General features: G+C 47.9%; 1 protein-coding gene across 1 annotated transcript in view; it reads left to right on the top strand.

Moving 5' to 3' along the window:
- TDRD12 (tudor domain containing 12) overlaps positions 1-21653 on the top strand; it is a 156020-nt gene that overhangs the window by 42140 nt on the left and 92227 nt on the right. The window contains exons 16-18 of the mRNA XM_050923143.1: positions 5758-5885; positions 16569-16760; positions 17769-17897. Coding sequence (XP_050779100.1) covers positions 5758-5885; positions 16569-16760; positions 17769-17897 — 449 coding nt within the window. The remainder of the gene's footprint in view (positions 1-5757; positions 5886-16568; positions 16761-17768; positions 17898-21653) is intronic.

The raw sequence follows: 21653 nt of genomic DNA, 5'->3' as shown, positions 1-21653 counted from the left end.
GTGAAAGTGAAGGGCATATGACCCTAAGCCATCTTCTTACCTCCCTCCTATCTTAGGGCTGCTCTGGACAGAAATAGTTCCTCTTCATGTGGTTGCAGATGTGTATTCCACTCTGGTGTGTGTGCACCCAGCTCATTGAAGCTAGAGACCTTTGCTTAGCAGTACCCATAGGGGTGGTGCTCTGGCCCTCGTAGCCCCCTCCCAGGAATATATATAAGGGTGGCTCCAGCCCAAACCCCTTGCAGTTCATTTTTACCTCACAGTTTCTGAGAGCCAACTATGACATTGTCTGTAAATAGTTAGCACTACCTTTGTAGTTAGTGGCTAATATTTACTTGAGGAATTATCCTGTTTGTTGTAGGGTTTTTTGCTAAGCCCTTACCAGAGTTTAAGCACTGTCCTTTGTGTGGGTTGGCTATTCCAAAAAGCCAGTGTGGTGGTGGTTGTGTGTCGGAGGAGGGCATATAAAGAAAAGTGCCCCTTTTGTTGCTCCATTAAGAAAAGGACTCAGATCACCCAGAGATTGTGTTTAAAATAACACCTCATGTAGCAGGCTGTGAGGCCAGTTTTGCCATCAGGGCCTTTTGTGGCTTCCCGGGCCCATGAGTCTCCATAGCTGGTGTGTATCTCAAATAGGCTGCCAGATTCAGACTCTTCTCCTTGGAAAAGAAGAGAGTGGTCTCCTTCCTCTGAACCCTCAAGAACGAAAACTCATAACACTAGTTGGGCCCATTCTAGGGCTCAAAGAGACTCTTACTTCTCTTCTTCAGGGACACTGCCTGGTGTCTCAGATAGAGCAGCGTTGTTTGCCTGGTCTCCAATACTGAGGCAAAACCAGACCTACACTGTATTGTCAACTCCTGTGCTGTCTGCTGAATGGCCTTTGAGTCCAGTATCAATGTCACTTTCACCACCAACAGTCTCAACCTCGTTGGCCTATCAGGCAGCAGCTGACTTACTCCGTCTTTCCGTCTCGGACACTTCACTGATTCAGGAATCCTCTTCTGGAATGGTACTCCGATAGTCCTGACGTGCCCTGGGTGGCTGCTTCAGGGAGACTTGCTAGAGCGGTGAACCTGGTCCCAGTATTGGCACTGAGACATCCCTCTTCAGTGCCCACAACTTCACTAACCAGGATCTCAACATCTGCAGGACTGATTCCTGATTCAGCACCAACTCCCTTCTTGGTACCTGCTGTGACTCCAGCATCAGTCGTCTTCCACTACCAGCTGTTGCTACAGCTTTGGGTTGCCAGTCAGTGATTGCGCTGGCTACAGAATTGCCTTGATGCATCACTGGATCTCAAACAGAGGTGCGACATTTGGTAGCCCCTGCAGATTTGGTCCCTCTGTTAACAGTAGGCTATTTCAGGCGTTCTTCATAGTCCAGCTTTGGACCAGCTGTTGCTGCTTTGTCTTCTTCCAGGATTTGGTCTTGAAAATCCTCTAGACCTCCTATGAAGGGTTGTCAGTGGTACCAAGATTGATCAGAAGCTAAGAGAGATTGGCTTGGTGCTTATTGGCCTCTGGTACAGTACTAATTTCCAAATTGGCTACGTTGGCATCCATGGACCGCTGCATGTTTTTAAAGATCTCAGTTATATTCTAGAGCAGGGTTCTCAATCTTTTTCTTTCAGAGCCCTTTCTGCACATGCTATAAAAACTCCAGGGCTCAGTGGGGGATGGGAGGGGCATTGTGGCAGAGACCTTGGGCATAGATGTAGTTTGACTTCTATTTTTGGGGTGGGGGCAGGGCCAGTGGGGCTCAAGCCAGCTTCACACGACGGGGTCCAGGAAGGGAACAGCACCTCCATCCCCTGACTCACCTCAGCAGCCCACCCAGCCTGCCTGGGTTATGTGTGTGGGGGTACAACCAAAAATTATAATTCAAAGAGGGGAATCAGCTCAAAAAGTTTGAAAACAGCTTAGGTTGTAGGGAGCGGGTCGCTAGGGCTTGTGTGTAGATGGGGGTAGCTCAGGGTGCAGGGACTGAGGGTAGCTATGGGCTGTGTGTGGACAGAGGGATAGCTCAGGGTGCAGAGAGAGGGGTGTCTAGGGCTGCGTGAAGGCAGGGAGGTAGGTCAGGATGTATGGAAGGGGGTAGTTCAGGGTGTAGGGAGTGAGATATTAAGGGCTGTATGCTGGGAGGGCTCCCCTGCTATCCTGATTCCCAGAGGGCTCTGCCAGCTACAGAGCCGGGTCCCCACACGTGGGAAGCTCTTACTGGCTGCCTCTGTGGGAGCAAAGGGGGCTGGGAGCTGAGGAGCAGCTTCAGCCCCAGGCACCAGCAGCAGAAGGAGACGAGGGAACGCTGTGTCTGCCTGCTCAATAGCACCAGCCAGATCAGCAGCTGCCTCACATTGGCCGGCTACGGCTTTCTGTCTCTGACCTGGGCAGGGAGAGAAGGAGGTTGTGTGCGGGGAGCTGACCCCTGGACACTGCGTTGTGTGAAAAAATGCTTTCTTTTGTTTGTTTTCAAACCTGCTGCCTATTAATTTCATTTAGTGACCCCTAGTTCTTGTGTTACGAGAAGTAAATAACACTTCTTTATTTACCTTCTCCACGCCAGTCATGACTTTATATATCTCTATCAAAACCCCACCCCCCCTTAGTAGTCTCTTTTCCAAGCTGAAAAGTCCCAGTCTTATTAATCTCTCCTCATACGGAAGCCATTCCATACCCCTAATAATTTTTGTTACCCTTTTCTCAACCTTTTCCAATACCAGTGATTTTTTTGAGATGGGGCAACCACATCTGCATGCAGTATTCAAGATGTGGGTGTACCATGGAATAATATAGAGGCAATATGATTTACTATTTATCCCTATCTTAATGATTCCAAATATTCTGGTTTGGGTTTTTTTTGACTCTGCTGCACATTGAGTGGATGTTTTCAGAGAACTATCAAAAGTGACTCCCAAGATCTTTCTTGAATGGTGGCAGCTAATTTAGATCCCATCATTTTATATGTATAGTTGGGATTATGTTTTCCAATGTGCATTACTTTGCATTTATCAACATTGAATTTCATGTGCCATTTTGTTGCCCAGTCACCCGGTTTTGTGAGATCCCTTTGTAACTCTTCACAGTCTGCTTTGGACTTAACTATCTTTAGTAGTTCAAGATAAGAGGTTCAAGCCAATATTGTCCTTCCTGAATTTCCAGCTCTATAAGAGGAACAACTTTTGCTTCAGGATGAGGTTCTTGTTCCACCACCTCTGTCATCCTCCTCGCCAGATGACTCCACAGCCCCGTACTCCTCCTTCCTGATTCTGGAAAACTAATACTTATCAGGACCTTCTAAGGAGATGTTGGCAGCTTTGTGTATCCAAGCTGAGCTTGTCCAAGAGCACACTCATAAGTTGCTGAACATTCTGCAGCCTTCAGCCCTGGGAAAGTTAGCCTTCCTGGAAAATGAGACTCTTGGAACTAGTAAAGTCCCTGAGGCACATGCCAGTGTCTCTGCCAAAACACCAAAACATACTGGCAAATGTTACTACAACCCCATGCAAGATTTTGAGTGTTTCTGCTCTCACCCAGCTCCAATTTGCTTGTGGTGACTGTGACTAGTGAGCAGATTTATCAGGCAGATATGTCCATGCCTAAAGAGAAAGAGGCTAAAAAAATTGACTTAGTGGGGAGCAAGGTGTACTCTATGTTATCTGTGCAGATGCTCATTGCTAATCAGAGGCATTTTCGTCTGAATATGACTTTGTAAATTGGAATGCATTGTCTCAATTTAGAGAGAAAGTACCGTAAGATGCCAGGGAAAAGTTCAAGGCTTTTGTGGCAGAGGGCTGTTTTGTGGGGAAAACATCACTGCAGTCAGTGTTTTGCTGTGGCGGACACCTCACCAGGGTTATGGCCTCAACTAAGACAATGAGGAGGGCTTCTTACCTGTAGAACTCAGGCACTGATCTGCATGTGCAACTGACCATAGAGGATTTACCGTTTGACAGGCAGTCTTTGTTTTCGGAAAAGACAGATGAGACATTGTTTTTTTTAAGGATTCCAGGGCCATGTCACATCCTTAGGGGTTTATACCTCAGCAGTAAAAATATATCATTATGGGCGTCTGCAACAAGAACACGTCCGTCCGTGCTCAGAGCAGTTTTTTAAACACCCTTCTTAGACTGAAGGCAGCACAACTTCTCCAAGAGAAAACATAAGTTGACAGGAGAAGGCCTTTTGGTGTGGGCTTTAACCAACCAGCTTGTCCTTCATCTGGCAAGCAGTCACATTGACTCTCCCTTCCCTGTGGGGACAGGCTGTCCCCACATCCACAGCGTTTGGGACTGAATAACCTCAGACAATTGGTCCTAAGCACTGTGTGATTGGGTTATGCCATTCAATTCCTATCCATGCATCCCAGTTCTTTTCTGGGACTCCTCTCATGAGTCACTGCTCCTTCAGCACGTTCAGACTCTGTGTTCATTGAGAGCTATAGAGGAGGTCTCCCTGCAGGATCAGGGAAAGGGGCTCCCATGATCCCCCATGTCCGTGAGAGGGATGAAGCCTATTCTCCTTAACCAGGTTATTACCTGTATTCTTTCCTAAGTCACACTTGAATGCAGATGAACAGCAGCTTCATATGTTGGATGTGAGAGGATGCTTGGTGGTCTGTCTGGAAAGAACTATATCATTTAGTTTCTTACCTTGGCTTTTAGTCTCTTACTAGCATTGGATGAAAGGTCAGACGGTGTCTGACATAATTTTCCAGATGGATTACTTTCTGCGTTACCACGGCTTATGAAGTGGCTCAAATTACTCTCCCACAGACTTTATGGGCTCATTCCACAAGGGCTCAAGCAACATTGATAGCTTTCTTCAGCAATATTTCAATTTTGGACATTTGCAGGGCTGCTACATAATCTTCCATGCATATGTTTGCCAAACATTATGTGATGACCATGCCATCTAGGTTAGATGCAAATCTGGGGAAGTCAGTTCTGCAGACATTGTTCAGATAGACTCTGAGCCCCACTTTCTATCACTACTGCTAGTGATTCACCTGAGTGGAATATACATCTGCAGCCACTTAGAATAAAAAACAGTTACTTACTGGTACTGTTACTGTTTTTTGAGATGTGGGTGCAAATGTGTATTTCACAACCCACCCTTTCTCCCTTCTGCATCAGAATTTCCAGCTTGGGTTCCGATGTGAAGGTAGTGAGGAGGGTCGAGGCAGCACCCCCTATATATAATCATGGGAGGGGCTACTCAGGCCAGGGGGCATGAGCATGGCTTTGATGGATACTGCTAAGTAAAGTTCTCTGGCTTTGATTCACTGGACAGACCTAAGTGGAATACGTGTCTGCATCCATGTCTCAAAGAACACTAATAGCTCAAGTATACGTACGTAACTCTTTCTCCTGGCATACTGCTCTTAGTTACTTCGGTTGTTGTATTCCCACCACATCCCTCCCATCACTCCATTCCTGACGTGCACCTGAGGTGGGGAGAGGAAGTGGGTGGCATAGGGTCACCTATTGTGGCTTTATATCACCCAAGAATTGCACTTCAGCAGGGGGCAGCCCCTTAGGATAGCCATTTTGTCCTGCCAGACTAGGAGCCAAAGATTGAGACTATGGACTATATAACAATGGTTTGAAAAGATTAATAATTGCTATTAATCTCAAACAAAATGGCCCAATTGTATGATTAGAGGAATGTTTTAATTGTATTAACGTAGTATTTTTGAAAATAGAAAACATTACAAATCAATGATGAATGTTAACTCTTTTCTTCTGAAATATAGGTGAAGTGATTGTAACTACACCATACAGCCTTTTGAGACTGCTTGAACACCATAGCTTATTATTTCTTAGACTTTGTCATCTTGTTTTTGATGAGGTTGATAACTTGTTCTCTGAAGCTAGCAAACAAGTGAGTATGGTATACATTCAGATAATACACTACTTCAGTAATATGTAACTTGAAAGCCTTTAAAGGAGGTGGAGAACAGTGTATAAATATGAAATTTGTATAAAAAGAAAAATTCTAGCCCATGATGTAATGACTAAGTGTGGCGTGAATTTAAAAAAAACAAACCAACCCTGAATGTGAAGACATATTACATGGTTTAAAAGAAAGAAACAAAATCCAAACTGCTTTTGCTGCTAAATCTCCACTAATTTTGAACAATAGGTTTCTTTTTCAGATAAAGTAAACACTGATGTGGGTTTCTCCCCACACCTCTCTCCCTTCTCTTTCCTTTCCACCTTATTCTGGCTATTCCTCACTACTCTCAGAAGAGTTATGGGAGACCCTCCACTCCTCCAAAGATCAGCTCCTTTTTCAGTGTGGTGGCTACTGCCTCTGAAGAATAGAAAAGGAAATACCTAATTTACGGGACTAGCATGATGTCATCTTCTTAAGCATCTTTCACTCCTGCTACAAGGACCCCTCTCTCCAGTAATTTGTTCTATTGAGGTCTTTTCTTTGGATTATAACTGGCAGACCCCTCAGTCTTCATGGCATGCAAGGCAGAAATGAGTCCAAAATCTCTGTTAGGAAACCTAAACATTTTTTTGTCTTTTGAAAAACATATGGCATCATGCTAGTCCCTGGCTTCTGCTCCCTTTTAGAATTCCAGTTTCAGGACTTAATTGTTGTGTCTTACACCTCTCAACTTTCTCCCACTCAAGTATCCTCCAAAAATGTACGAGGATCTGTCGACTAAGGGTAGACAAAGGCTAGCTAGCTATCAAGAACTTAATGGTGCAAAACTCAAGAGTCTTCTAGCTTAATTATTTCCTAGAAACAGGCCCTTACACCCAGTCAATATGCATGGGGTTTTTTCCCCAGGGGAAGTGTTTTCCAAGCAGAGGAGCCTTTTTAACTTCCTATGAATGGACTTTAAGTTTTTCTTTGGAACTGGCAATATTGGACATTGCTCTTGCTCAACAAAGCAGGATCCCCAGAAAGAGACTCTTGCAGGGTGTGAGTCTATCTTCCTATCTTTGTATTGAGGGAATTATGGAGTTCTCGTAGTACTCAGATGCTAATCTCTCTTTAAGGATAAGTTACCAGAAAGTGCTATGAGGCCAAGAGGTCATTTCCCTGCTTAGGTCCTGCGGTAACTGAGGCTTCTTTAGTCAGAAGTTTTCAATGTAAGTGGAAAGCAATGTATCTTCAAAAGGTCTCTGTGGCAGAAAGATGGTAGAGAGGTTCAAGAAAGAAAATAACTTTAAGTGCATCTTAGCCAATTCTTGAATTTTCTGCACATAGACTCTTTTGGTACCTAATTACAAATGTGCAGGCAAGGTATCTTTAGTGGGTTCTATGTATCAACGACAACTGGGATTGCCTTTGCCTACTATTAAAATTGTTCTATATATTTGTAAACTTAATAAGTTTGTCATTTAAAAATACCATCACGTAATTCCCACTTTTGTTTGGGATCTTAATGTGTGACATGTTAGAACTTTCTAGCACTTAACTTTCTGGTCTTCTGAAGTACTGTCTCTTGGACACGAACTTCCCTTCATTTTCTATTCAAACTGCCACTGCTGGCAGTGGACTGACTTGGGCATCATTGTGGACAGATCAGTCAATTGATGTAGTTGAAGAAAGCAAAGAAAGTGTTAGGATCCATAGGGAATGGATGGAGAATATTAAGTTATAATGCCAGGTATGGCCTCAGAATATTGTGTGCAGTACTGGATTCCTCATCTCAAAAAAGATGTTGCCTCAATATGTGGTTGGGAAGAAGGTATGCTGCCCTTGTATTTTCCTGATTCTGAGATGTCACCAGAGTTACATTATTGTTCTGTACTGCCAGAGTGGAGGATAGACTTTTTCCCTGAGTATCTTTATAATTCTAATAAAATGTTGACAAATCTTGGCTACTCAGAAGCATTTTTTTTCCACTCACGGCATCATAGTCTTGATGGAAATTGGGAGTGGTAACACTTGGGGGTATTTCATCTGTTTTTTACACCGTAGCATCATACCTGTTTCATATAGTGAATTGTATTGGAATGTGTCTGCACCAGTTTAAATGGCAAAGTTAGTCAAGTGAAAGTGAAGGGTCCCAAGCTGTCTCTGCTCCCTAAAAAAACATGGAATTATATGGACATGCTTTTTCCGCTATCTCAAATTCCAGGTTGGTTCAGCACTGGCTGTTTTGTCTCCTGTGCAGGTTGTTTTCCTGTGGTAGGAGCATGCCAGAAGCTTACCTTCTTCTTCGAGTGATTGCTCACATCCATTCCAGTTAGGTGTGCGCGCCGCGCGTGCACGTTCGTCGGAAACTTTTTACCCTAGCAACTCCAGTGGGCCGGCAGGTCGCCCCCTGGAGTGGCGCCGCCATGGCGCCCAATATATATCCCTGCCGGCCCACCCGCTCCTCAGTTCCTTCTTACCGCCGTGTCGGTCGTTGGAACTGTGGAGCGCGGCATAGCTGTCCTCCACGTCCCTAGCTCTCCTTGTTTTTCTATCGTTATCTCTATTGTAGTAATTAGACTGTTAAGTTAGATAGTAGAGTTAAGTGTTAAGTAGTTGTAAATAGTTTTTCGCCGGGGGCTTAGCCCTTCCCGGCACCCGGCACCGGGCTCATGCCTGGTTCGCCGGGCTTCAAGCAGTGTGCGGCCTGCAAGAAGCCTATGCCCACCAGCGACCCCCACGACGCGTGCCTGAAGTGCCTGGGGGAATCGCATAGATCCGACAAGTGCCGCATCTGCAAGGCTTTTAAGCCAAGGACTAAGAAGGAGAGGGATCAAAGGCTCCGGACTCTCCTCATGGAGGCGGCACTTGACCCGGCGGCTTCGCAGGCCGTGATCTCGGCGCCGGCACCGGATCGCACCGGCACCGAGAAGACTCCCCGGCACCGACCTTCTCCGGCACCGGGGACAGAGCCTAGGCCGTCGAAGTCCATTACTCCGGCCAGGCACACCCGAGTGGAGCGCCCGGCCTCAGCATCGGCCGCGGCGCCGCCGGCACCGTCGACTCCGGGCCCGGCGGGTCCGTCGAGTCCGGTGCCGCCAAGCTCCCCCATGACATCTGGGGTCGAGATAGTGGTGCCATCTACACCAGAGACCTTCGCCTCGGCACGGGACCTCATAGCCATGACCGAGCCCACTCAGCTACCACCCCCGGTACCTCCGGTGCGGGTCGTGTCCAGAGGCAAGCCTATGATGTCGGCACCGTCCCGGGACTCTCGTTCTCGCTCCAGGTCCCGACGTCACGGTCGCTCCAGATCCCGCCGCCGCTCGCAGTCCCGGCACCGCTCCCCTCAGCGGTACCGGTCGCACTCGCGGCGCCGGTCGACACCGAGACGATCGCGGTCAGACTCCAGCCGTCGTTACCGGCACCGCGAGTCCAGGAGCCGATCCAGACGTTCGTCGCACCGGTCGACCTCCCGGCGCCGAGCTGGTGGCAGGTCCCGGTCCCGGTCGACCTCCCGGTACCGAACCGGTGGCAGGTCCCGATCCCGGCACCGAAGCGGCGCCCGGTACCGATCCAGATCCCGGCACCGTGGCAGAACTCGGTCCCGCTCCCGGCACCGTTACGACTCCCGGCACCGGTCCCCGGCACCGAGAAGATCGCCCGTGCCGGCCCGCGCGGACCCTTACCATCCAGGGTCCGCCCCGCCATGGCCCTCTAGGCAGCCGTCCGTGTCTTCGCTGGCGGACAGTGGGTACGCGCTGGGCACCGACCGGCAGGCGGCGCTGTTCAGCGAGCCTCCACAGCAGGACCCAGCCCCACAGCAATGGGGTTTCTGGACACCCTGGGCATATCATCAGGCCCAGGGCCCCCAACAGCTCCCTGCTAGGCCGGCGACTGCGGAGCGCAGGGCACCTGAGGCCTCGTTGTCTCGCCCCCCTCCCTCCCCGGATGGGGAGGAAGGATCCAAGCACCAGGACTCCACTTTGGCTCCTGAGGCAGAGGCGAGGGCCGAGGGAGACCCCCCTTTAGACACCCTCTTGCCGGGGGTCTCCTCATCTTCTTCCCCTGATGAAGCGGTGGCTGGGACCTCCTCCAACAGCCCCCCCCCGCTGGACCTCAGGGCGCACCAGGACCTCCTCCGGCGAGTAGCCCAAAACCTGAGTCTACAAGCCGAGGAGGTCTCGGAGGTAGAGGACCCTATTGTCACCATCCTCTCGGCAGACGCTCCCACCAGGGTCGCCCTGCCGTTCATACGGACCATCTAGGCCAACGCCAACACCATCTGGCAGTCTCCGGCCTCCATTCCTCCCACTGCGAAGGGCGTCGAGAGGAAGTACATGGCTCCTTCTGAGGGCTACGAGTACCTCCACGTACACCCGACTCCGTGTTCCCTGGTGGTCCAATCCGTCAATGATAAAGAGCGTCATGGTCAGGAGGCTCCAGCCCCCAAATCCAGGGAGGCCAGGCGGATGGATCTCCTCGGCCGTAAGGTGTACTCGGCTGGGGCGCTGCAACTCAGGGTCTCCAACCAACAGGCCCTGTTAAGCAGATACGCCTTTAACTCCTGGGTGGCAGCAGACAAATTCAAGGAGCTGTTGCCACAAGATGCTCGTCAGGAGTTTGCGGCCATCTTAGAGGAAGGCAAGAAGGTCGCACGCACGTCCTTGCAAGCCTCTCTGGACGCTGCGGATTCGGCTGCCCGTACCCTCGCGTCGGGTGTAACAATGCGTCGCCTCTCCTGGCTGCAGGTTTCCGGCCTTCCGCCGGAGCTCCAGCACACAATACAGGACCTTCCTTTTGAAGGCCAAGGGCTGTTCTCGGACAAGACAGACCCTAGACTCAAGAGTCTAAAAGACAACCGAGTCATCATGAGGTCACTGGGGATGCACACTCCAGTGACGCAACGCAGACCCTTCCGGCCGCAGCAACAGCAACAACAGCGCAGGCCGTATCTCCAGTTCCGCCAGCGGCAGGACCTTAACAGGCGCCGCGGCAGGAACGGAAGGCGCAGGCACTCAGGGAACCAAGGGGGCCAAAACCAAGGCTCCTCTAAGCCCCCGCCTGGTCCCAAGCCTTCATTTTGAAGGTGCGCCCGAGGGCGCAGTAACAGTTTCCCCATTGGATCCTTTCCCCCCGTTTTCCAACCGCCTTTCTTTTTTCCTCCCGGCGTGGTCCCTAATAACATCGGACCGCTGGGTCTTACGCACGGTGCAGTCGGGATACCGCCTGCAGTTTGTTTCATTTCCTCCTCCCCGCCCCCCTTCCTCGTCCCTCTTCAGGGACCCCTCTCACGAGCAATTCCTTCGGCAGGAGGTGCAGACGCTCCTCGGCAAAGGAGCTATAGAGGCGGTGCCGGAGAACGAGAAAGGCAAGGGGTTTTATTCCCGCTACTTTCTGATCCCCAAGGCCAAGGGAGGCCTCAGGCCCATCCTCGACCTGCGAGAGCTCAACAAGTACCTGGTGAAGTTGAAGTTCCGCATGGTTTCCTTGGGGACCATTATCCCATCCCTGGATCCGGGAGACTGGTACGCCGCCCTCGACATGCAGGACGCGTATTTTCACATTGCTATCTGGCCACCCCACAGACGTTTCCTTCGCTTCCTTGTGGGGTCTCTGCATTACCAATTTGCAGTCCTCCCATTTGGCTTGTCCACGGCCCCGAGAGTGTTTACGAAATGCATGGCAGTTGTTGTGGCGCAGCTTCGGCGCAGTCGTATCCACGTGTTCCCGTATCTGGACGATTGGTTGATTCGAGGCACGTCGCACCAACAAGTCTGCAGCCATGTCCGTGTGATCACCGACATGTTCGCCGCTCTGGGCCTCTTGGTGAACACAGACAAGTCCACCCTGGCCCCCACACAAAGGGTGGAATTCATCGGGGCCGTCCTGGACGCCACTGTGGGCAGGGCCTTGCTGCCATTGCAGCGGTTCCAGGCCTTGTCGGCCATCGTGCAACGGCTACAGACAGCCCCCTTGACGTCAGTGAGGACGTGTCTAACCCTGTTAGGCCACATGGCGGCCTGTACTTTCGTGACCAATTACGCTCGGCTCCGCATGAGGCCACTCCAGCTGTGGCTCATCGGTCATTACAGGCCGACAAGACAGCCACTAGATATGTTAATCACGATCCCCCAGGGGGTCTTAGATTCTCTCGACTGGTGGCTGGACCAGTCAGTGTTGTGTGCGGGTCTCCCCGTCCACCCATCTCAGCCCTCGGTGTCCCTAACAACAGATGCCTCAGATCTCGGCTGGGGGGCCCACGCAGGGACCCTGAGGACGCAGGGCCTGTGGTCCCAGGAGGAGGTGCGGCTACACATCAACATGCGGGAGTTGAGAGCGGTCCGTCTTGCTTGTCAAACGTTCTGTCATCAGCTCCAGGGTCGTTGTGTCGCGGTGTTCACCGACAACACGACGACCATGTATTATATCAACAAGCAGGGCGGCACCAGATCCTCCTCCCTGTGCCACGAGGCGATACGACTCTGGGACTTTTGTGTAGCCCACTCCATTCACCTCATGGCTTCCTTCCTCCCCGGAGTACGGAACACGCTGGCGGATCGATTGAGCAGATCCTTCCTGTCACACGAGTGGTCCCTCCGCCCAGACGTCGCCCTCTCCATCTTCCGGAGGTGGGGTTATCCCCGGGTGGACCTCTTCGCGTCCAAAGGGAACAGGAAGTGCCAAGCGTTCTGCTCCTTTCAGGGCAGGGAGCCCGGGTCGATAGCGGATGCCTTCCTCATCCAGTGGTCGACCCACCTGTACTATGCGTTTCCCCCATTCCCGTTGGTCCACAGGGTCCTTCTGAAGGTGCGCAGGGACAGGGCTCACGTGATCATGGTAGCCCCGGCATGGCCCAGACAGCACTGGTACCCCATGCTGCTGGACCTGACCATAGCCGACCCAGTTCCCCTGCCCCTTCATCCGGACCTGATTACCCAGGAGCACGGGACCCTCTGTCACCCGGACCTGCAGTCGCTGCACCTAGCGGCGTGGCTCCTGCGTGGCTGACTGGCTCTGAGCTGCGCTGTTCCACGCCGGTGAGGGAGGTGCTCTTGGGCAGCAGGAAGCCGTCCACAAGAGCGACATATTTGGCCAAATGGAAGCGCTTCTCCTTTTGGTGCGTGGAGAAAAATCTCCGCCCTATGGAAGTTTCAGTAGCCGACATCTTAGACTACATTTGGTCCCTCAAAGGGCAAGGTCTGGCCATATCGTCGTTACGAGTCCACCTAGCGGCTATCTCCACCTTTCACCCGGGTGCGGATGGTCGCTCTGTTTTTTCCCACCCGACGGTGTCTAGATTCCTTAAGGGGCTGGAACGTTTATACCCTAACGTCCGTCCCCCTGCTCCAACCTGGGATCTTAACCTGGTGTTGTCCCGGCTCATGGGGCCCCCCTTTGAGCCGTTAGCTACTTGCTCCCTGCTTTACCTCTCTTGGAAGACGGCCTTTCTAGTAGCTATCACCTCAGCTAGACGGGTGTCGGAACTCCGGGCTCTTGTGGTAGACCCCCCATATACGGTCTTCCACAAGGACAAGGTGCAGCTGAGACCACACCCTGCTTTTCTCCCCAAGGTGGTCTCAGCCTTCCACGTCAACCAAGAGATATTCCTCCCGGTTTTTTTCCCGAAACCTCACTCCTCAGGCAGGGAGCAGCAGCTCCACTCGCTTGATGTCCGTAGGGCTCTCGCGTTCTACGTGGAGAGGACTAAGCCCGTCCGCAAATCCCCCCAGCTTTTCGTGGCAGTAGCGGACCGCATGAAAGGGCTTCCTATCTCCTCCCAGAGGTTATCCTCTTGGGTAACGTCCTGCATCAGGACCTGCTATGACTTGGCCCACGTCCCTACGGGCCGTGTGACTGCGCATTCTACCAGGGCGCAGGCGTCGTCGCTGGCTTTCCTTGCCCGTGTGCCCATCCAGGAAATCTGTCGGGCAGCGACCTGGTCATCGGTCCACACCTTTGCTTCCCACTACGCCCTGGTCCAGCAGTCTAGAGAGGATGCGGCCTTCGGATCTGCTGTGCTCCATGCCGCTACTTCTCGCTCCGACCCCACCTCCTAGGTATGGCTTGGGATTCACCTAACTGGAATGGATGTGAGCAATCACTCGAAGAAGAAAAGACGGTTACTCACCTTTGTAACTGTTGTTCTTCGAGATGTGTTGCTCACATCCATTCCACACCCGCCCTCCTTCCCCACTGTCGGAGTCGCCGGCAAGAAGGAACTGAGGAGCGGGTGGGCCGGCAGGGATATATATTGGGCGCCATGGCGGCGCCACTCCAGGGGGCGACCTGCCGGCCCACTGGAGTTGCTAGGGTAAAAAGTTTCCGACGAACGTGCACGCGCGGCGCGCACACCTAACTGGAATGGATGTGAGCAACACATCTCGAAGAACAACAGTTACAAAGGTGAGTAACCGTCTTTTACTTCACTACTGTGATATTGCATATGCGTTCTCTTGTCTAGCCTCCAGGTGGCTCCCTCCACCTTGCTAATTACTTGTACTTGTCCACTATTAACTATCTCCCTACTAGAACCTCTATGTTTGCTGACCCATGTCTTTGGGTTTTTCGGATCCTTATGGAGTGTCACTTGCCACTCTGTCCTGGCCTCTCCATTCCCCAGACACCAGTAGCTCCTTCTCTCAGGGTCATCCTCTTCTCAGTAGCTTTCTCTGAAGGAACCGTCTTATGGTCTTTTTTTTTTTTTTTTTTTTTTTTTTTTTGTTCGTTCATCTAAGGGGGACCCTATGAGGTGCTGCCCTGAACAGTTCTTTATAACTTCTTCTAGAGACCATCGGAGAGCCAGATTCCTACCATGGTGTAGTTACTTGCCACTGTTGCTAAACACTATCTGACGGTCCTGGGGAGATGACATGAAGATTTTTCTTCAATAAGCAATAGCTTTTTTGTTAACAGGATTTTAGAAGGTGTCTCAAGGATAGGCTGTTTAGCAGAGCCACACTGGTTCTTTCCCATTTTTGAAGTTGCTAAACACTATCTGACGGTCCTGGGGAGATGACATGAAGATTTTTCTTCAATAAGCAATAGCTTTTTTGTTAACAGGATTTTAGAAGGTGTCTCAAGGATAGGCTGTTTAGCAGAGCCACACTGGTTCTTTCCCATTTTTGAAGTTATCATTTTTGTCGTTTTTGAAGCAGACCTTTTATTGACAGTTGCTTCTTCAGTGGGATTTGTCTTAAGTTTGGATAAACCATTCTTTTGAGTCCTTGGGAGACGTATTTCTTAAATTTTAAAGGAACACCAACTTGAAGTCTAATCAGTTTCATCAAATGAATTTGGAATAATTTCACTTTTCTGAACTCCTTGCCAACTTTCATGACACTTGCATTTTTAAGATGTTTTTCTCTGCCTGTTTTCATTGTGAAAGACCCATATAAACTTGAGGGGAAATGTTGAAACTGGCTAACTATAAAGAGCTGTCAGATGTACAAATAAATTGGAGAGAAATATTTTTCGTTAATCTTTCAGTTATGCTAATTTGTACTGGTAACAAAAGTAGGTAATTTTTTAATGTAGAATTGTAATTTTTAAATTTTCAGTAACAATCTGTTCTTAAACACTAGTATCCCCCCAAATTAGACATTTTTAAGAATGCATACTTGTTTGTATTTTAGTCAATCCTTGTTCTTCCTATATTGTGCCCTGAACGGAGTACGTTTTCTCTTAGCCTTTTTTTTTTTTCATTTAGTGGATATTAAATAAGCACTTGCTTTTGTCCTGATGCATGTGAGAGTTTTTAGACAGTGCAGTTGTATTATTGGATGGATGCAGCAAAGATAAAACAGCCCCCAATACTTTAATTGGCCTTACACTTAAACTATATTCTATAGGTATGTGAGCAGGCTGGTTGTCTGCAGCCAAAAGTTTGTAAGGTGTTACTCAACTATAAAGGTGTCTTAGCTTTATGAACATGACAAGCTAATACATGTGCACTAGAGACTTGCAAAGAGTAGATTCATCTCTCCCCACAGATTTTTGTGTTAGTAATAGTTTGTCCTGTAATATCAAAGGATTCCTTTTTCTGACAAGAGTCTCCAAGTGGCTCACTAAGTAAGCCTTCCACTTAGCTTATTGTTTGCTACATCTGTTACCTGTATTGATTATGGGCTTGTGTACACAGTGTATTAGTCTGCACCAGAGGAGTGTAAATTCGAGTGCTCAGTAGCATGTTGCAAACTAACTGTTCCATGTGGACTCTGCTGGTGTACACTAAAAGTCCCCCCTAGTGAGTGCTAATGTAGTCTCAACACATACTAGGAAACTTTTTGTGTATGCCAGCACTAGAATTTACATCCCGCTGGTGTGGACTAAAGCATTGTGTAAACAAGTCCTATTCCTGTTTGTAGGCTGAGAGAAGAGGGACTTATTGCCAGGCAGAATTATTCACTGGTAATATTTTGTCTTTTTTTACTCTCTTCTCACATACTGAATATCCACTTTCCTCTCTGTTTCAAGATGCTGCTTGACCCAGTATTTGTACTATAAAAAAATAGATACTTCCAAAGCAAGAAGGGCTAACAGGGAAGAGGAGTATGGGTGCTTATATATGAATAGCAATTCTTTTGCTTTCTTGCTGGGTCAGTGCTGCTTCCACTGACTTTTTCTGATCATAGAATAGAACAAAAGAAAATTTGCCAAAAAGAAATTCATACTCCTGTTTTATAGATATTTACTATATTAGAATATTACAAGAAAACCATTACTATTGAAGAACGGGAATCAGCACCACATCAGATTGTTGCTGTTGGAAGTCATTGGAGTAAACATATAGAACATTTAACAAAAGAGTTCATGAATGATCCTTACATTGTGATAACAGCTATGGAAGAAGCTTCCATATATGGAAATGTGCAACAGGTAAAAACCCAGAGATTATGCTGTTCTTCCAAGTTGAAGTGGGATTCTTTAATTTATATTTAGTGGCAGTTTGCATTACACTGGCAGGTTATGTGCGCACATGTCTGTTTTTGTTTGATCAAAAATAAGATAACATTCTGTAGTTTTACCATAGTAGGATGTAGAAAAGATAACAAGGGAAGCTTATTTTAGAAATGCTAACAAAAGAAAACTTCAGAATATATGCAAAAACGTGTATGTTCAATGTTTAATTTGAGATTTTAATAGTACAAAGTCTGTAGATGGATTGCTGAAAATTTCTACAGCTGTGCTTTGTAGGGGCTACGCTCTACAGATAAGGTCTTTCATTATGATTTATGACTTACAAGTTTCGGTTAGGGTAACTTTATTCTGAGGGCCAGGGTGGCCAACCTGAGCCTGAGAAGGAACCAGAATTTACCAATGTATATTGCCAGAGAGCCACAGTTATGTCAGTAGCCTCCCATCAGCTCCCCCACCCTGCTCCCAGTGCCTCCCACCCGCCTATCAGCACCTCCCCCTCCCCTACCTGCACCTCCCAATCAGCTGTTTCGTGGCATGCAGGAGGTTCAGGGGGCGGGGGGACAGAAGAGAGAAGCAAGGGCACTGCTGGCTCAGGGGAGGGGGCGGGAAGGGGTGGAGTGGGGGCAAGTAAATTAATAGGAGGACAGGTATGGTGGTCAAAGTTCATGATAAATCAGTTTATCACATGCATATTGCCTTCATATATGTGCGTGGGTGATGGCTGTGTGTACCACATATTATGTATTTGTCATGGCAATATTGCTACCAGCTAAACCATCTTATTTATAACTCTGCAGTACAGCATCTAGGATTAGCTAGGTGCAGCTTCATAACTGTTATTGATTTATGCTTTTTGATTCAGATAGTATTAGTGCAAAATGCTCTGAGAAAGAACAGATATATAGCAAAATGGTTGTATGATATGAGGCTTCTTTGTTCTAATTGACTTTTTGTCACTTTTATTAGGTGGTGCAACTTTGTTTGAACTGTGAGAGAACCTCTGTATTACTCCAGATACTGGATTTTACTCCCAGTAAAGCTCAAAAGACCCTGATTTTCACTAATTCTGTGGATGAAACAGAAATGGTCTATAAAGTAAGTATTACAAATATTTAACTATTAACCTATCATGTATGTACTGATGTGGAATGTGTTTTGAGTAGCAAGGTACAATAAGCTGTAGTAATATTGTCTTGGTTTCTGAGCAGAGAGGAAGAGTTTGGACTTCTGGAATGGGTTTTTCACTTTGGGAGAGAAATGATGTTCTCTTCTCAATTCCTTTGCTCAAACTTTCCAAAGACTATTTTTAGCCATCTATGTGGTATAGTTGAAGTTTCCTAACACTTTCACATAATATCATGTTTTCAGTTGCAAAAGTTTGGCAAAGTTATAAGCCATTCAGGATGAAATTTTCCATGGTCGATCTTACCGAGAATGCCACTTTTTTTTTTTTTAATAGCGGTAAATTTTTGCAAAAGTTGTTTCCAAGAATAAATTCAGAGAAAGTGTTTGGTTCTGTTTTGCCCATGTTCAGTTCTTGCAGCCATTTCACTGAGCATCCACACAAAAATTTGGCAAAGTTAAAATCTCTGAAAACTGCAATTTATACATGCTTGTTTTCATTTTTCACCAGGGATCAGCAACCTTTGGCCCACAGCCCGCCAGGGTAAGCACCCTGGCAGGCCAGGCTGGTTTGTTTACGTGCCATGATGGGATACATGAATACAATTGATCTTAATCACAAGAGGGAAGGAAATATTTTAAAAAGTAAAAGGTATTCTAGTCAACAGGGCTTGATGAAATGCATCCTAGGGTTCTTAAGGAACTAGCTGAAACAGTTGCCAACAGTTCTGAGATTATCTTTGAGAACTAATGGCAGACGGTAGAGGTCCCGGAGGACTGTAGAAGGGCAAACATAGTGCCTATCTTTAAAAATCTGAACAAAGAGGACCCTGAGAATTATCAACCAGTCAGCCTAACTTTGATACCTGGAAAGATACTGGTACAAATTCTTAAGCAAATACTTTGTTAGCACCTAGAGTATAATAGGCTTATAAGGAATAGCTAACATGAATTTGTCAAGAACAAATTATGCCAAGCCAACCTAATTTCCTCCTTTTTCAGGGTTGGTGGATAGGGGGAAGCAGTAGATGGGATATATCTTCATTTTAGTAAGGCTTTTGACACAGTCCCACATGACATTTTCATAAGCAAGCTAGGGAAATGTGGTCTAGATGAAATTACTATGAAGTGGGTGCAAAACTGGTTGAAAGACCACACTCAGAGTAGTTATCAATGGGTTCCTGTCGAATTAGGGGGATCTACTGCTGGGATCCCATAGGGATATATCCTGGCTCAGGTACTATTCAGTATCTTCATTAGTGACTTGAATAATGGAATGGAGAGTGTGCTCATAAAATGTGTAGATGACACTAAGCTGGGAACAGTTGGCACTTTGGAGGACAGGGTTAGAATTCAAAATCATCTTGATAAATTAGAGAATTGGTCTGAAATTAAGAAGATGACATTCAATGAAGACACTGCAAAGTACTGCACTTAAGATCAAAATCACAACTACACGATGAAGAATAAGTGGCTAGACAGTAGTTCTGCTGAAAAGAATCTGGGATTTATAGTGGATCACAAATTGAATGAGAGTCAGCGATGTGATGCAGTTACGAAAAAGGCTAATATAATTCTGGAGTGTACTAATGGGAGTGTTGTATGTATGACATGAGAGGTAATTGTTCTGCTGTACTTGGTACTAGTGAGTTCTTCGAGTGATGTCACTGTGGGTGCTCCACTTCAGGTGTTTGTGCACCCCTGTGCTTGTAATTGGAGGTTTGTGGTAGCCGTCCCCAGTTGAGCCTCTCACATGTGGTCCCCCCTTTCACGTGACTTCAGGTGGTACCTGGTGCTGTGTGCCCACCCCCAACTCAGTTCCTTCTCTGCTGCCTTTGGCTTGAATCTGATGTGCTGGCTAGCTTCTCTGAGTCCTTTACTATTAGCAAAGTATTCTCTAGTTAGCCTTAGTTTCTTAGTTGTTATGGTTAGTATTCTTCCACGTTAACTTTCCTTTTGAGGAAAAAAAAATCTTTCCCCTTAGATTAGAAGATAGAGTAGAAATTTTAGTTTTCCCTCCAGAGAGGGAAACACTCCTCTGAGGGGAATGCCTGGTTCCCTGGGCCTTAAATGCTACCTCACCTGCAGACTTTCAATACCTGTCTCAGACGGACCACTCAGTGTGTTTGCTGCCTCGGCAAGACACACATTCCTCAAAAGTGCTTGCACTGTCACAACCTAAAAGCCCAGACCAGGAAAGCAGGAGACCTACTATTCAAAATCCTTCTCAGGGAGAAGTGTCTCTGTCCAGCCTCTAATCCCAAAGCAAGGACACCTTCAGGACAGAGGTCACCCATGGCAACCTCTGACAGGGGCCCTGCCTCCACAAATCAGATTCAGGACCACCCCACTAAGAAGGTGGCAAAAAAAAAAAGGCGAATCACCACGTCTCCATCCCGGGAATCAGCCAAGAAACAGCATACCTCAAATGGGTAAACCCCATTGGTACCGACCTTTTCTGTGTCCAAAGTTGTGGGACCTTCAGGTACCATGGGTACCAGGAGAGCAAAAGACCCCAAGCGGGCTAGCTCTGATACAGGCAATAAGGGGAAACTGAAATCCCATGCCATCAGCACTTCCGCAGATGATGGCATCACCTAGTGCTGGCACCACTCACTTGATGCACTCACCACACTGACAATCATGCTGCAATAGTTGGTACTGACCGCTATGACTTCAACGGTACTGATACCACCAACATTGCAGCAATTCCTGTGTCAAAAAGACCTCATTATCATCTTGACGCCGTAGTCTCCTATCCTCAGTATTGACATTACTCCAGCACGCTTGGTACTAAGCCACCTCATCACTCTGCCTTGATCCGTTCCTCCCATTCTCAAGTGATGAAGAGGATGAGGATGAAGGGGGAATATACTCTTCACAACATTCTTCCCCCATTCATGCGCACATCAGACTAGATCCTCCACACAGGAGATACTCTGTTGAACTTAAGGATCATCACTGGTATGGGTGTTCATGGATGCCACTGATGTCCTTTCTGACAGAGTGGCCATATTGGAGCCGATATGCCCCCCACAACACAAACTTGTCAGCCCACCTAAAGTGAGCACACATCATTCACCTTCATCTTCGGTACCAGAAACATCCGAACCTATAGAACAGGGAGTTGAAGAGGAGGAAGAATTCTCTGACCAGGAGACGACACCAGCAACCCCCTTCTCCTCATCTTCCCCTGACGACCCCATCATGCCACCACCTCCAATACGGGAGATGATTTCTAATAATTTCAGGACCTTTTATAAGAGAGTTGTGAGTTCACTGGTCATTTCACTGGAAGAAGTCCAAGAAGCATAGCATAAACGCCTAGACATTTTACAGACATCGACCTTGTCCAAAATCGCTCTTCCCGTGAATGATGTGATTATGGAACCAGTTAAGTCAATCTGGCAGACTCCAGCAACAATCCCACCTACTTGCAAGAGGTCTGATTTAAAGAAATATATATTTTTTTCATAGATTCTAGGGTCAGAAGAGACCAATGTGATCATCTAGTCTGACCCCCTGCACAAAGCAGGCCACAGAACCCTACCCATCCACTTCTATAACAAACCCCTAACCTATGCCTGAGTTATTGAAGTCTTCAAATTGTGGTTTGAAGACCTCAAGCTGCAGAGAATCCACCAGCAAGTGACCCATGCCCCACGCTGCAGGAGAAGGCGAAAAACCTCCAGGGCCTCTGCCAATCTGCCCCGGAGGAAAATTCCTTCC

This window comes from Gopherus flavomarginatus, chromosome 14 (genome assembly GCF_025201925.1).
Source record: "Gopherus flavomarginatus isolate rGopFla2 chromosome 14, rGopFla2.mat.asm, whole genome shotgun sequence".
Taxonomy (NCBI): Eukaryota; Metazoa; Chordata; order Testudines; family Testudinidae; genus Gopherus; species Gopherus flavomarginatus.
Note: the sequence above shows the minus strand (reverse complement) of the source record. Positions and strands in the feature narration are given on the sequence as shown.